This window comes from Daktulosphaira vitifoliae, unplaced genomic scaffold (assembly GCF_025091365.1).
Source record: "Daktulosphaira vitifoliae isolate Bord-2020 unplaced genomic scaffold, ASM2509136v1 Scaffold_1, whole genome shotgun sequence".
Lineage (NCBI taxonomy): Eukaryota > Metazoa > Arthropoda > Insecta > Hemiptera > Phylloxeridae > Daktulosphaira > Daktulosphaira vitifoliae.
Window position 1 is genome coordinate 32,563,325 of NW_026099572.1, and position 16,124 is coordinate 32,579,448.

General features: G+C 23.7%; 2 protein-coding genes across 13 annotated transcripts in view; one reads left to right on the forward strand and one right to left on the reverse strand.

The window, feature by feature from the left end:
- Positions 1-1,158: 1,158 nt before the first annotated feature.
- On the forward strand, positions 1,159-8,347 carry LOC126894235 (serine/threonine-protein kinase greatwall-like). Of its 5 annotated transcripts, XM_050665086.1 has the most exons (14): positions 1,159-1,307; positions 1,353-1,491; positions 2,305-2,360; positions 3,883-3,983; positions 4,062-4,153; positions 4,233-4,354; positions 5,578-5,684; positions 5,770-5,861; positions 5,922-6,166; positions 6,289-6,471; positions 6,533-6,692; positions 6,765-6,924; positions 7,467-7,580; positions 7,815-8,347. In XM_050665086.1, the coding sequence occupies exons 2-14, from the start codon at positions 1,399-1,401 to the stop codon at positions 8,078-8,080; spliced, it is 1,791 nt and encodes a 596-aa protein (XP_050521043.1). In that variant the 5' UTR covers positions 1,159-1,307; positions 1,353-1,398; the 3' UTR covers positions 8,081-8,347. The 5 variants fall into 5 exon arrangements, 4 of the variants coding, with proteins under 4 accessions (XP_050521043.1, XP_050521046.1, XP_050521045.1 ...); XR_007701353.1 differs by lacking the exons at positions 1,159-1,307; positions 7,815-8,347 and adding an exon at positions 7,078-7,165 and having other exon boundaries at positions 1,346-1,491; XM_050665088.1 differs by lacking the exons at positions 1,159-1,307; positions 2,305-2,360 and having other exon boundaries at positions 1,376-1,491; positions 7,815-8,344.
- Positions 8,348-9,550: 1,203 nt separating this feature from the next.
- The window catches only part of LOC126894237 (kinesin light chain), a 30,727-nt gene continuing 24,153 nt past the window's right edge, over positions 9,551-16,124 (reverse strand). The window contains exons 7-11 of one of the 8 annotated variants that reach the window (XM_050665098.1): positions 15,463-15,633; positions 14,461-14,665; positions 11,574-11,800; positions 11,332-11,490; positions 9,551-10,244 (exon numbers count right to left, since the gene is read on the reverse strand). In XM_050665098.1, the coding sequence (XP_050521055.1) occupies positions 10,215-10,244; positions 11,332-11,490; positions 11,574-11,800; positions 14,461-14,665; positions 15,463-15,633 (792 nt within the window). In that variant the 3' untranslated portion in view covers positions 9,551-10,214. Of the gene's footprint in view, positions 10,245-10,834; positions 11,049-11,331; positions 11,491-11,573; positions 11,801-14,460; positions 14,666-15,462; positions 15,634-16,124 lie in introns of those variants that run through there. The other 7 variants (XM_050665097.1, XM_050665090.1, XM_050665096.1 and 4 more) reach the window with 7 other exon arrangements.

Sequence of the window (16,124 nt, forward strand, 5' to 3'; positions counted from 1 at the left end):
TTAAAAATAATTGAGTTTTAAATTTGGGGGGGCCGGCCTTGGGCCACATTAAATCTAAGGGGGGCCATGCCCACCCATGTCTACGTGCCTGCGCAGGCTTGTCTTCTTGCTATTAATTCTAACCCTTTTGATTCTCAAACTTTCCCCATAATCTTTTCAATTAGAGCACTCCTTCAGAAAATTTTAACCTCTGGTAAAGAAGTTCAATTCCATTGGGTTCCTAGCCATGTCGTGATCCACGGTAACGAGTTCGCTGATTCTGTGGCTAAATATGCATCATTATTCCTATGCTATCCTTCCTTTCTCCTCCATTATTCTGATACTCTGCATTATTTTAGATCTACTCTGATAGAAGCATGGCCTTCCATAGTGGTCTTCTCTCCCTAACAGCTTTGCCCGATGGCATCGGTCCAACGTACCTAGCCCTTCCAAAATTCCGTGGTTCCATCAACTAGATCTTACTCGCAATATCATTTCAAGCTTTTCACTACTCAGACTGGGTCATAACCTTTTACCAGCATTCGCTTACAAATTAAACCTGAACTCTGTTCCCTTTTGCCATTTACATAAAGATGAAGTCCTCGGAGATTTTTCTCACTATTTATTAAATTGCTCCTCCTTGGCGCCTAATAGGTGCTTGCTTATAAAATTTTTAGAATCCAATATAATTTCTAATTTTGTTCTATTGTACTAAATTCCCATTCTATTCCCGTGATTACTGCGATCATTTCTTTTATATTGAGCGCTGGCTGTACTATTTAACTACTTTATTATATATTATAATTTATTGCATATACTTTACTTTTATTATACTAACTAACACCCATTATTTTTGTAATTTACAACGCTAATTAATACTATATTATTTAATTCTTATGTAATTTTCAAGCTATAATATTTTCATAATAAAAGCTAAAAAAAAAAATAAGTCATTAAGAGCGGCAAAATTGAATAATCCCGGCCATATTCCTAAATATGACTCTGTCTATGGTTTAGTTTTATTGATACTATAAAATATAATATTACTTAAAACGTAAAAATTGTTATTCAATTATTATATGCTATATAGATAGCGCTGTCGTACATTTTCAACAGTATTATCGTCTATTATTTTGATTCGCGCCTCTTTAATATGATCTTATTTATCTTTTAGTACATCACGTCACGTGACACTTTTCTAATTGGTGAATTGCTACACATTTTACAACCGTTTTCAAGATTTGAATTATAGTTCGTTTTTAATCTTAGATATAATATTGTTACAAATAATATAATTTGTTCATTGAATTACAAAATAATATATATGTGTTAATATTAATATATAAATATTTAATGGATTATTAAGTNTATGCGTTAATATTAATATATAAATATTTAATGGATTATTAAGTTAATACAATGGCTGAAAACAATGAAGATATTGTATCAACAATTATTCCATATGAAAAAACTTTATTGAATACAATAGTTAAAAATACTAAGGAAACAAAGGTAATTTATAAAAGATATATTAAACTCAATATATTCAGAGGAAAATGAAACCATAAAATGATAATAAATGATAGGTCAATCTTAGGTGTAACTTAAATTATGATGTTAACGATTAAAATCTTGTTAAACCAAAAATTTTTTACATTTATTAAAATCGACCTTATATAATCTAATACTTAGACATATCTTTATATCAAAGACAAGAGTGAACTGGTAAATCATGAGATTTTTTAATGGCCTGTTTAAAAATTATGAATAAATTATTTAAAAAAAAATTTAATTAAGGATTTTTTTTTTTTGCTATTAAAAATATTATTTTGAGACCGCACTAAAGAAGTCAATCCACCCTTAATCAAGTGTGACTATCACAAGTTAATTATTTTTAAATGGAACTTTTGAAAACAAATTTAAATGTAATTAGTAGTAGCTTCCCAAGTAGAAAATCATGATGTTTTTAAATTGACTACTTACTTATTAATTTAGTTTTGAAACTTAAAAGTCAATTATTAATTTGATTTAATATTTCTTATTTTTATTAAGTATAGATTTTGTAGCACCATAAAGTCATGATTTTGTTATTAATACAGATTTTATTAATCCATCGGGTCATGGCAAGTTTTCCAGTATATCCCAAGTCTAATATTCATAGTTCCAAAAATAATTTTTAAAAATAACATAAACAATTGTAATATTGTATATAATTTTAAATATCATAGCTTTCTAGGTATCCAATAAATTATTTTTATTTGATTTTGTATTCATTCAGTTGTAAAAATTACTAATATTAATTATATTCATTTATTTTTTTATTAGTATCCTGATATAAGTGATTTCAATGTTATTAAACCTATTAGTAAAGGAGCTTTTGGGTAAGTAAATAACCTGGAAACTTATGACTAAAATGTAAAAAAGAAAAGATTGTATGTATATAATATTTTACAAAATCATGAATTTTAAATTATAATATAATTTCATAGTAGGTGATTATTGTGAAGTAATAAAATAATATAAAAATTATTTGAAAATTTTTTCCTTTCTTTGGTACAAATACTTTAGAATTTTCTTTTGTCTTATGAGGATAGCGTTATTTTCTTATATAGCAACATACATAATTGACTAGTTTATACATTAAACATTGATTATGCTATTATTACAGTTTTATTATAAATTTATATAATTTTCCTTGAAACCAAACCCTCTTTTTTCAAAAATAACAAATTTTCTAAGGTATGAATATTTTTTAGTTTTGGATGGTAAATTTGTGGCATATTATACAGTGCCTTGTGTTTTATTACATATCAATAACCTCTGTTCTCTTTCCTACACAAAGTATTGAAATATATAAAATAATTACAAATTTTTAAACATCAATTTTCAATATTTTTCACTTTTTAATTCTACTTTTACATTTTTTCATTGTGCTTTAAAAAGAAAATGAAATTTTGTATTTTATAATAATGAATTCTCCATGGAAGAGGAATAAGAATACTTCCTAAGAGTTGACTAATGAAGTTGCGTCAAGTCGATAGCTGGTGTAAAATTTTGTCAAAAAGTATGTAGGTCTTAAACAGAACATAGGCAAATTGTCCCATCGCATATGTACTTGGGAACAATAAGTGAAAGGAAATAAAATAGTTAGAAAAGGCCTAAAGAATAAAGTATTTGATACCAGATGGACAACTTGTATGGTAGCTGTTTCACCAGTCATGTGTACAAGCCAACGCTAAGAGTAAGAGAAAAACGGTCTAAAGATTATCACAATGTAAAGTTTATAAAAAGTGATGATAAGAGAGTGCTAACAAACGAAAGTGATGTGAAAAAATGGTGGAAAGAGTATTTTGAAAAATAACTGTATAAAGAGTATCATTAGAAACATATCTGTTATGAGGAGAGAGGAATCAGAAGCAGTAAGAACAGTTATAGAAATGAATGTTGAAGAAAGAAGAGGTAGAAGAAGACCAAAAAAGAAATAGAGGGAAGTAATTGAATGCGATATGAGGTCGGTCGGCTGATGTGAGNTGATAAGAGAGTGCTAACAAACGAAAGTGATGTGAAAAAATGGTGGAAAGAGTATTTTGAAAAATAACTGTATAAAGAGTAACCAAAAAAAAATCATTAGAAATATATCTGTTATGAGGAGAGAGGAATCGGAAGCAGTAAGAACAGTTATAGAAATGAATGTTGAAGAAAGAAGAGGTAGAGGAAGACCAAAAAAGAAATAGAGGGAGGTAATTGAATGCGATTTGAGGTCGGTCGGCTGATGTGAGCGTAGATGATGTGGGAGATTGTGTCAAGTAGAAGTTTAGAATAAGGACGGCCAACCCCAAGTAGTTGGGATTAAGGCGAGAAAAAAGAAGAAGATTTATAATTATGAACTATTTAATTTACTAGAAAAGTATATCTGGGTCATAAGAAAAATAATTTAGAACAGATGTATGCTATTAAAGTAATGAAAAAAACAGACATGATTAACAAGAATATGATAACACAGGGTATGTTTTTTAGAATATGTATATATATATATATTACTTTTAATTAACCACATTTTTTTTTTTTTTCAAATTTTTTAGTGGTGAATGAAAGAAATGCTTTAGCTTTAGCTAATAGTCCTTTTTGTGTTAAACTATTTTACTCTTTGCAGACTTCAAGCTGTATTTACCTAGTAATTTATTTAAAATATTGAATTTATACATTCTGGACAACTAATAAGAAATTTATTTAATTATTATGTCAAATTTTAGGTTATGGAATATATGGTTGGCGGAGACGTGAAGTCATTATTAAGTGTAATGGGATATTTTACTGAAGATGTAGCTACATTTTATGCTGCTGAAGTTGCATTAGCGTTACAATATTTACACAGGTGAAAAATAAAAGTCAATTATTTCATTACAAAACTTAAAACTTTAGCATTCATAACTCATGAATATAGTACAAACACATCTCACAGTATAGTTTATGGTGTTGTTTTTCTATACTCAATTAAATAAATTTATAGAAAATATATAAAATAATTTTATTTATGGTAGTTCAAAAATATATAAATTCAGTATAGTCAGGACACAGCATAATGGAATCTGTCATAATGGATTAAAATTTGACAGTGATTAAAATCACTATCGTAAAACACTTAAATGCGATTATACTTAAAGAAAGTGATTATTTTAACCTTCATTAGTTGATTATAATTTCAATACAAATTTAAATAATAATTTATCATAAATCATTGAAAACTAGACAAATTTTTTCAAGGAGAAAAGGGGTCTACGTTTTAAAAAATATACCTTTTACATTAATACTAAATTTAAAGAAACCCTCCCTATAAATATTTAAAATTTAGAGTAAAAAAACATTTTAGATGAAACTTATATGTAAGATTACTGTAAATAAATTAGCACAATTAAATATTTTTTTTTTTTTAGTCATGGTATTGTTCATAGAGATTTAAAACCTGACAATATGTTAATATCAGGTCAAGGTCATATAAAACTAACAGATTTTGGATTAAGCCGAATTACAATACATNAAGTCATTATTAAGTGTAATGGGATATTTTACTGAAGATGTAGCTACATTTTATGCTGCTGAAGTTGCATTAGCGCTACAATATTTACACAGGTGAAAAATAAAAATCAATTATTTTATTACAAAATTTAAAACTTTAGCATTCATGAATATAGTACAAACACATCTCACAGTATAGTTTATGGTGTTGTTTTTCTATACTCAATTAAATAAATTTATAGAAAATATATAAAATAATTTTATTTATGGTAGTTAAAATCACTATCGTAAAACACTTAAATGCGATTATACTTAAAGAAAGTGATTATTTTAACCTTCATTAGTTGATTATAATTTCAATACAAATTTAATTTATCATAAATCATTGAAAACTAGACAAATTTTTTCAAGGAGAAAAGGGGTCTATGTCTTCAAAAAATATACCTTTTACATTAATACTAAATTTAAAGAAACCCTCCCTATAAATATTTAAAATTTAGAGTAAAAAAACATTTTAGATGAAACTTATATGTAAGATTACTGTAAATAAATTAGCACAATTAAATATTTTTTTTTTTTTAGTCATGGTATTGTTCATAGAGATTTAAAACCTGACAATATGTTAATATCAGGTCAAGGTCATATAAAACTAACAGATTTTGGATTAAGCCGAATTACAATACATAGAGGTATTAATATCTAATATCTAATAAAATCAAAAACTTCATTTTCATTCTTAAAAACATTACCATAAAATTCTCTTTTTCATTATAGATTTAGAAATCAAAGATTTAATAAATAGTTCACCAAATGTACCTACAAGAACACCTGGTCAATTACTCTCTTTAACATCTCATTTTTCCTTTGTAAGTTAATTTAATCTTTCTCCAAAGATTAAATATTTTTAAAAACACTAATTTTACTAGGGGTCAAACGAAAAAACTCATTATAGTAGTAATAATAGCAGTATGATGAAACTTAATATGGATCAAGATGATGATGATTATAATAGTAGTCATGTGTCTGGTATTGTACCATTTCAATCAGCCAATAACACATTAGAAGGAACTACATTTTTTACTTGTCAAAATTGCAGCATTGGTACTGAATGTGGATGTAGTAAAATACAGGATAAACCTCATGATACTCCTTGCTCAACTACAAATCTTAGGTGAATGGTAATCTTAATTATTATTTTTTTTAATAAAAAATTAATACAAATATAAAGGTATCATAAATTTTTTTTGTGGTCATATAAACTATAAAAAATTGAATATTTATTTAATATTTCAGTAAAAGGTTTAAATCAAGAACAGATTCACTTAGACGTTATAGAAGAAGAATATTACCACTTCGTGATTTAGAAAATAATACAATGAATAGTTGTGGTCTCACACAACAAATAAAACAAGTGGATCTATCCCATATTACACCAAATACTCCAAATTCAGCAGTAAAAAGTGCTATGAAATTGAAGTTAGTTTTATTCTTAGATATTTATTCACACTGCACTATTGATATATAATTTATTTTAAAGAGTTGATGAACGATTAAGTAGTGGTCGAGTTGCTATTTCAACACCAGTTCAATGTTCTCGAAAACGTTCATATGGGGATACACCAAAAAATTTAAAAAACACTAGGTTCTGTTTACCTACACCAACTCATTCTCCATCTTTCATTAAACGAACTCACATGGTATTATTAAAAATCACAATTATTTTTTTAAATTAAAAATGATAAGTACATTATTTTTTTATTCATATTTAGGATGAACTCATAATGAGTCCTATTGCAACACCTTTTTTGCCAAAACTCACTCCTTATAGAACACCTAAATCATTGAGGAAAGGTAAAAGGGCAAGTGATGGTAGAATATTAGGAACGCCTTATTATTTAGCACCAGAATTAATTCAAGGAATGGAACATGGTAAATATGTATATCAAGATATGAAACTATGTCTTGATTAAAATCAATGTTTTCTGTAGATAAGTTATTACTATCTATTAATTTATTATATAAAATAATATTTTTGTTTGCATGAAAAACTGAATTTCACACATAACATCATTTTCAAAATAGAGGGTTGTTTAAACTTTTCTTTATAAATGGACAGTTTTATGAGAAGATGGTCAAGTCAAAAAATCAATTTGTGAAATATTTTTATTTGGTGATTATCAGGAATTTTAAAATTCAAATTACAATTTAAAAAATAACTTAACTGCCTATGGAAATAACATTAATTGATGTTGCTTAATACAGTGTACATTTTTTAATAAAATTGATAAAAAATAAATAATTTGAATTCACCACCCCTTCAACAAATGACCAAATTATGTCCACATGTTTAAGTATAGAAATTTTTAACAATTCTCTAAAAAAACATGTAATAGTTAGAGAATTAAAAAAATTTGTAGCAATGCTGTCCTACAAGTAAATTATTTATAATACCTAGTAAAAAAAAATTTAAGGATCTGGAGTTGATTGGTGGGCATTGGGAGTGTGCTTGTATGAATTTATGACTGGCGTTGTTCCATTTGAAGGAGATACAGTTCAAGAAATATTTGAAGATATTTTACGACGTGGTAAATAAATTGTATATATAGTTTGATTAGTGTAGAACATTACTTTTGGTCTTGTTTATTATTATTTTTTAATATGTTAATTTGTCATTTTATATGTATAGAAATTTTTATTTCTTATTAAGACGACAGTATTTAAGTTAAAATACTGACTTTTACATTTTTAATAAGGAAATATTTTATGAATAAAATATAAATGAAACTATATTGTTCTCATAAAACAATTAATGAATATAGAATTAGAATGGCCATCAGGAGATCAGACTTTGTCTAGAGAAGCAATGGAAGCTATTAATGGTCTTATGGCTATGGACCAAAATGAAAGATTGTCGGGATCCACCATTAGATCCTCTACTAATCTTTTCTCTGACATTAATTGGGACAACCTTTTATATGAAGTTCCTCCATTTGTTCCAACTCCTGGTAGTATAGATGATACATCATATTTTATGGCTAGAAATGAGCAACAAAACATACAACTATCCAACATTGATTTAGGTTAATGTATCAGTAATTATCGTGTCGAATGATCCTAGATTGTACTATTTTTAATGTACTAATAGGATCTAGATAATGCTATTATTTGTACTTGATCATTACATTTTTTTTTTTTTATATATATATAAAGTTAAATACACATGTCTTTTTGATGTTATACAATTAACTATTATTGTTAAGTTTAAAAAATAATAGTTAAAAAATACAACTTAAAATATACAGAATTATTTCACTTCTCTTTAAGATAAAATGTATTTAACTACCATCATACTTTTTTATACTTAGATTAAGTTGTATATATTTAGATATCAAACATTTTAATAATAAAATGATTTATTCCTTGAATTATTTATAAGTATTACTTATTTATAAGTTAAACATACTGTTGACAAAATGGAATAATTATTCTGTAAATTTTATTTCTGAAATCACAATTAAGTGTGCTTAGTATTTATTAACTTATTAATTCTATTGTATATATTATTTATTCAATTCTAAGACATAATGATAATAAAGATTAGCAATTTATTATTATTTGTATTAAAAAAAGGCGACATAAACAACAAAAACAGTGGATTTGTTAAAAAAAGTAATAGTTAATGAGTAATAGAAAATTTTTCTCTTAATAAAAACTTAATTATCATTAATTATATTATCAGTTTTTGAAATTGACTTTTAATAATAACTATATACAAATAGCCACTGGGTATAATCTAGTTCATATTTTTAATTATGGTAAAGCAAAAATATATTTATTTATTGAAGCAATTGCAAAAAAATATTAACTTAAAATACACTATAATCGTGCATATTATTTTATGCAATTCTTGTGATGTTTTTTTATAAAATGCTAACCAAATTAATTACATAACAAAATAATGTTGAATTACTAATAGGTATTTATCATTTAATAATAAAACTATATCTGGAAGTTGTTACATACTTTCTACAAAAACAATAATAAACGTAATAGTATTTATAAACTTAGTAGCATTACATTGTGAATTACATAAATTAAAATACACAACCTTATTAAATAATATAGTCTAAGTGGAATGTTAAAACTGGTAAAAAATTGATTAATAAATATATATATAATTATATATTGAAAAATGTTTTTCATATTTTAAAAGTAATCTTTATATTAGTAAATAATTTATAATTGTTACCGTGCACTAGTTTTAAAATTTATGTAAAAAAAAAAATTTTAAACTTAAAAAGTATTCACATTTTAAAATAATAAAGAAAAAGGAATTTTTAAATAAATATTATTCTAGTTTAAACAAATGTAAAAGAATAATAATTAAATCACATTTTGAATATGAAATTATTATATNTAAATATTATTCTAATTTTAACAAATGTAAAAGAATAATAATTAAATCACATTTAGAATATGAAATTATTATATTACAACTAGAATAAAAATCCATAATACATATGTATTTATTTGTTTTGAAAATATTTAAAAACGATGTAAATAAAACAGTTGTCACAGAAGCATTTAATTTATAAAATTCATCATTAATCAATAGAAAAATAAAATCCAAAATTAGATTTTGATAGGAATTTATAGACTGATTTTCATAATATATACTTAGATATACACACACATATTTATACTTTTTCTGAGCCTACATAAATTATTTAATAAGGAATAATCGGTTTTATTTCTAAATATTGTTAAACTAGTATAAAATCTAAGTAAAGTTAATTAAGTAAATAATAAAAATGTTTTTTGGGCTTGCATAAATACTTAGTACTTAGGTCTAGAATGATTTACTAGTTGTTACTGTTAATTGTGATTAAAATATGTATATCTAAGAGAAAAAATTTAATTAACCTATGCTCATTAAAGCATATTCAATAATTTATAAAATAAATTATGCTTACTACTCCCTAACAAAGTTAAATTAATTGTGATACATTTAATTTTTTTTAATTGTATAAAAATGTATTCAATAATTAATTGTTCAACATTAATCAAATTTTTGTTCAAAATAATTCTTATTATTGCACTTTTTATAAAAAATCATTTGATGATCCATGTATGTGATCGTAAGATGAACACTGGTATGCCATAGTAGAATAAAATTATGTAGTGGAAAGTAAGTAGATAATAATAATTTTGTTTTAATTCTACTTCTGTTGACCATCTGTTCCAGATTTCTGTAAACACAAACACAACTATTTTGAACATGTATTATTACAAAAACTATAATTTCAAGTGTAATAGTATTTCCTAAATGAAACATTTACTTAGATATAATATATAATAATGATAAATTAATTAGTTCAGTAGATAACAATCANTTGAACATGTATTATTACAAAAACTATAATTTCAAGTGTAATAGTATTTCCTAAATGAAACATTCACTTAGATATAATATATAATAATGATAAATTAATTAGTTCAGTAGATAACAATCAATGTATTTAGAAAACATTCTTTATTTTTTAATCTATTTTTAAATAAATTCATTTTCTTTGTTGTCTAATGCCAAAAGACTTGGAAAAGTAGGGAGGCATTTTCTATTTGTTAACCACAAATAAAGGAAAAAATAATAAAACTATCAAATTAAATGTTTAATCTCTCAATTCTACAATAGATATAATTCAAAATTAAATTTGTAATTGGTTTTCTAATTGATCAACTTCATTACTTAAAATAATATTTTGAATATTTACAATAAAAATTTTTATTATAGAAAAAGCAATAAAGCTTTACAAAATAAATAATATATATTGTTATATATATATACATATATATATAATACTTTTTAATGTAAGAATAATAAAACTAATAATAATAGATAAAATATGAAATTTTTAATGCATAAAGTCCCACAGCCACAGCCTCGATAAAATCTTTCTGGACAAATAAAATCAGGTAGAAGAGGAATTGTTCAGACCTAGAGCACTGAAGAGCTTTGTTTTCAGGCCGCCTTGTTTGCCCAAGTCAGTCCCGCTCTGTCATAACAAATATAATCAATAATCTTATAATTGTCCCACTCAAAATTATAAACTTTAGGATATTAAAAATTATAGGGCATAGTTAATAAAGAAGTTTCGAAATAAAACAAATAATATTAAATTAAAAAAAACAGTTCTACCATCATTTAAATATTTTTTCATTATCATTGAAAATATTCATCACAAATTAATCTATACATCTATAAAATATTTCTTCTGAAAAACTGTTGTAAAATTATTAAAATATAAAGTATTTAAATATTTCTTCATGCATACAAACCTCGTCCATTTTAGTTCCAGGGGAACTAGTGTCATAATCTAAAGATTCTCTAGAATCAATCAATCTACTTGATCGATTCCTTCTATCACTATTGTTTACATTATTATTTGAACCACTAAGAATTTGTGCAACTTTAGCTTGTTTTACAATATCAAAAGCCTATAAGTTATTTACAAATATTTATTAATTACTACAATATCAGTCAATAACATTTATATAATGATAAATATATAAATTCATACTTCTTTTCGAGATCTTAAAGCACAATCTTCTAATGTTTCAGCTGCTTCATATTTTCCTTGTCTTCTATACAGAGCTCCTAAATTTTTAAGGGTGGTAGTTACTGTGGGTGAGTCAACTTTAGCAGCCTTATGCCAACCACCATATTCTGTATAAGGAGCTGTACCACTATTTTTGTTTTTATTCTCTTCTCTTTCTTCAGCAACCTGCCAAATAGGTTTGTTGTCGCCTGAAATAATACATCAATTTTGTTCATTTAGGAACAGCTTTAGGTATAATTACATATGATTTATATTTATAATTAAAACATTGTATTTTTAGCATAGCTATTCATAATAAATAAGAAAGATAAATAACTATGTTTTAACTCAAAATGATTACCAAACATGAAATTTAGAATTTCAGTAAAAATTTACAGAAATTAGTCTTTTTAAATTTATCATTGCTTAATGTGAAAATTTTTTTAAAAAAAATAGAAACCAAATATTTTGAAATTATGAAGTATATAATTTATTCTTTGTCCATAGAAGGTTTATACACCAAGGAACATCTTAATGTTTCATTATACTTTTAAAAATATTATTAAACACTGAAATAGTTTAATATTTTTGATGACTTATAATATCAAATGACAAATAATATCATTTCTGTAATACTACAATATTATAACCTGGTTATACACAGATATACAACAAAATTAAAAAAATAAATTGTAGTTAAATAGTCTCCTCAATTCATAAAAAAATTACAAACACATCAATAAAACTCACTCAATCACCCAAATCTTTGCAACATATTAATTAATATTTCATAATAAAACATATTGTGAATGAATAGCATTAAGAGATATTACTGATCATATATGGGTGCATTTAAGATTGTATCTCATAAAAAATAAAATAAAATTATAACAATTTTTTTTAAAAATTAATATATGATAACTTTTAAACTATTTTTAATACGTATTAAAAAATTAAAATTATCATTTAATTCTTCTTTTTTCATTTTAACAATATATTTGGACGTTTCTTATGTTTTACGTTAGACATATCAAACAGAATAACTTTTCAAAACACCAAAAAACATTTTTACATAATAATAAATGTGATTTAACAAAATAAAAGTATAATACAAGAATAACTAACCTACTTATAGGAATAAATATTTCAGTAAGAAAATTCCAACATAAAAAATAAATTAATTGAATATGATGAATTTGACTTAACTATCCAATGACAAACTATTTGTTTTCTTTTAACTTAAATGTAAAAGTGTATTTAAAAAGAAATAATAAATACTTCACAATATAAATTAATTAAATAAACTATAAAATGTAAAAAAAATAACAAAAGCTCTACTACACATGATAGAAATAAAGATTTAATTTCAATCATGAAAAAGCATCATTGTTTTGGCAAAAATACTATAATATTTTTCAAAAAAAAGTAAGCTCTAAATAATATCACACCATCATAAAATTTTTTTGAATAAATACATAAAATAGCTTATGATTAAAAAAATTATAGAATTAAATAATTTTTTTAATGATAAATATATAAAACATTAGTAAGTTATATTAAACATAACTAATTATCATGCAATATTTGGTATAAAAATAAAAAAAAAACTTATTTGCAATAAAATTTTAAGCAAAAAATATTTATTTTATTTAAAATATTGAAACACAATAATACAGTATATATAATTAAAGTTGTTGTAGTAGTATTAAGTATTAGTATAAATATTTTAAATATAAATATATTTGAATACTACACAACACAGGAACATTTATAACTGATAAAAATATAATTAAAAATCAGTAATGTCAAAAATGAATAAAAATTTTAATAATGCTTTTAATAACACTGCGAACCATAGCATAATGTTTTATATATATATTAAAAAAATGTTGTAGTTAAAAACGATTTTAATAGTTTAGTTTGTAATATATATTTCTGAAATTCATTAAAATCAAATTATTTGTGTATAAAATAAATCTTTATTTAGATATTAGTTACATTTTTTATTTAATCAGATATTTTAGCAATCAACATTATTTTACAGGTCAAATTCATAGCTATGATAATTTAACATTTCTTAAAATATGATAATTTATTCATTATATAAAATATTATATATTGCAAACAATATTATATTAAATTTAAAAGGTTATTTAAATAATTATTTTCATAAATATAATCAAATAAATTCTATATATATTTAAATAAAATGTATACTCAAATATATAGGTTATCCATAATTGTAATTAAACAAAATATTTCTTTGGTAATTGATAGAGATTCTAAACCATAACATAATTAAATTATCTTAAAATGTCAACATATAATCATGTTTTATGAAAAACTAATTAAAAAAAGTAATTATTTAATTTCAATTGCCTCATTGTTAACTCCCAAAAATAACAAGCATAAATCAGTACTAAATTAACTACTAATGCAGTTAAAAATATAACTAATAACTAACATAATAGCAAGTGCAAATTGCTAATCTAGTACAAAAAAAAAAAAAAATTATAAATAAATAATAAAGATCTCTAAGTAACATTTTTCTATAGATTGAAAAAATAAAAAAATTAATAGGAATGTGCGTTATTTACCCAGTAACCAATTTTATAACTTATATAATTAATAACATAATTTTATATTTTAGAATTATTATTATTAGCCATTGTTGCCCATTCCTTTTCATCACCTAATAAAAAAATGTAAATTCACATTTACCCTCAAATCCATAAAAATTTAATGCTTGAATAAGTTGTACATTTACATGCAATTTTTTTTAAGTATTTTTAAAATAAACAAAAAAAAAAGTATTTAAATCAAAACTACTATTGTCAGTAAAAAAAAGTAACAAAAGTATTTTACTTGCCATCAATTGTTCCAAACTCTCTTTCATGAGCTCTGGTCAAAACTTGCTTGTAGAGAATTTCAGCTTCCTTGTATTTACCTTGTTTTAAGTAACATGATGCTAAATTATTTTTTGTTTTTGCAACATTTGGATCATCAGGACCTAGTTTTTTTTCATATATTTCTAAGGCTCTTTGGTAATAACGCTCAACTTCTTCATATTTACCCTGTAATAAAACANAAGGCTCTTTGGTAATAACGCTCAACTTCTTCATATTTACCCTGTAATAAAACATAAAATTTCTTACAAAAATGTTATTTATGATAATTAATAATTGTAATATTTTTAATAATATATAAAAATTTTTTTTTATAATACTAAAATATATCTTGAAGATATTAAAAAACAATTTTATTACATTATCTTATTTATGTGAATGAATGATTAATCTTTTAGACCGATGCATATTTTAAATTCTTACCCTTTTCCCTTATAAAGATATAAACATTTTCTGTTTTTGTTAATAACATACTTATTTAACTAGTAACTCATTCAACAGAAAATTATCCAAAATAAAAATAGTTACTGATCAATAACAACTTTTGAACCAGTATTTCTAAAGTTATTAACATTTTTATTTAAATATAGACTATAGGTGAGGAGTGGGTTACGTTATAATTATAGTTTTGCATTTCTTAACCACAAAAAAAAACATCAAAATAAGAGTTACATTTTAATAACAAATAGACTAACTTTGATAGTTCGACTTGAGTAGCATAAAATTTTACAAAAATATTAAATGAAATTTTCAAAGAATAAAAATCTTTAAATTTATTACAAAACAATAACTTGATTATAAATGGGTACAAATTAAATTTCAACATTTTTATTAACAGTAAATATGTAATACTACAAAGTATAACAGTGACCAAAATGTCTATAGTTAAATAAAATAATATTACATTTTTTTTTTATTAATGTATGTTGTACTTTTAATCATTGACATATATTAATTAAAATTACCTGGTTTTGACAAAGTAATGCTAAATTATTTAACTGTTTAGCAACATCTGGATGTCCCTTGCCTAACACTGCTTCTCTGATTTCTAAAGCTCGTTTACATAATGGTTCAGCATCTTTATACTTGCCTCTTTTCCCATAAAGAACAGCTAAATTGTTTAATGTTGCTGCAACCTATTAAGAAATAACAAATAATGATTTTTTTTTTTTAATAATGTAAACATACTAGCTGACTATAATACTTAGAAGTCTTAAATCAATAAAAGCTTAATAAAACTATTATGTGTACCTAAGCCCTTTGCAGACTCTAAAACCTTACGTCTTGAATACTACTAAGCTGACTACAACTGTCAGCTAAGGCTTAAGAGAATAATAAGATACAGAGTCATCAGGGAGGACCAGGGGTTTTGATTGTGAAAAAATAATATATATCATATAATCCTTGTATATGTATAAACATTTCATTATCACATTATTTTGTCTGTGAAGTTGTATTAACCTTCAATAAATATTTACTAATAATCATCTAATATGTTCACATTATAAAGAACATTGGTTTAATGTATACTACGAGTAGCAAGGTAATATTCAGTAATAAAGTAAATCGAAATTTCCTATCTTCAAATTTTATGATTTATAAGTGTAATTTATGAATATATATATAT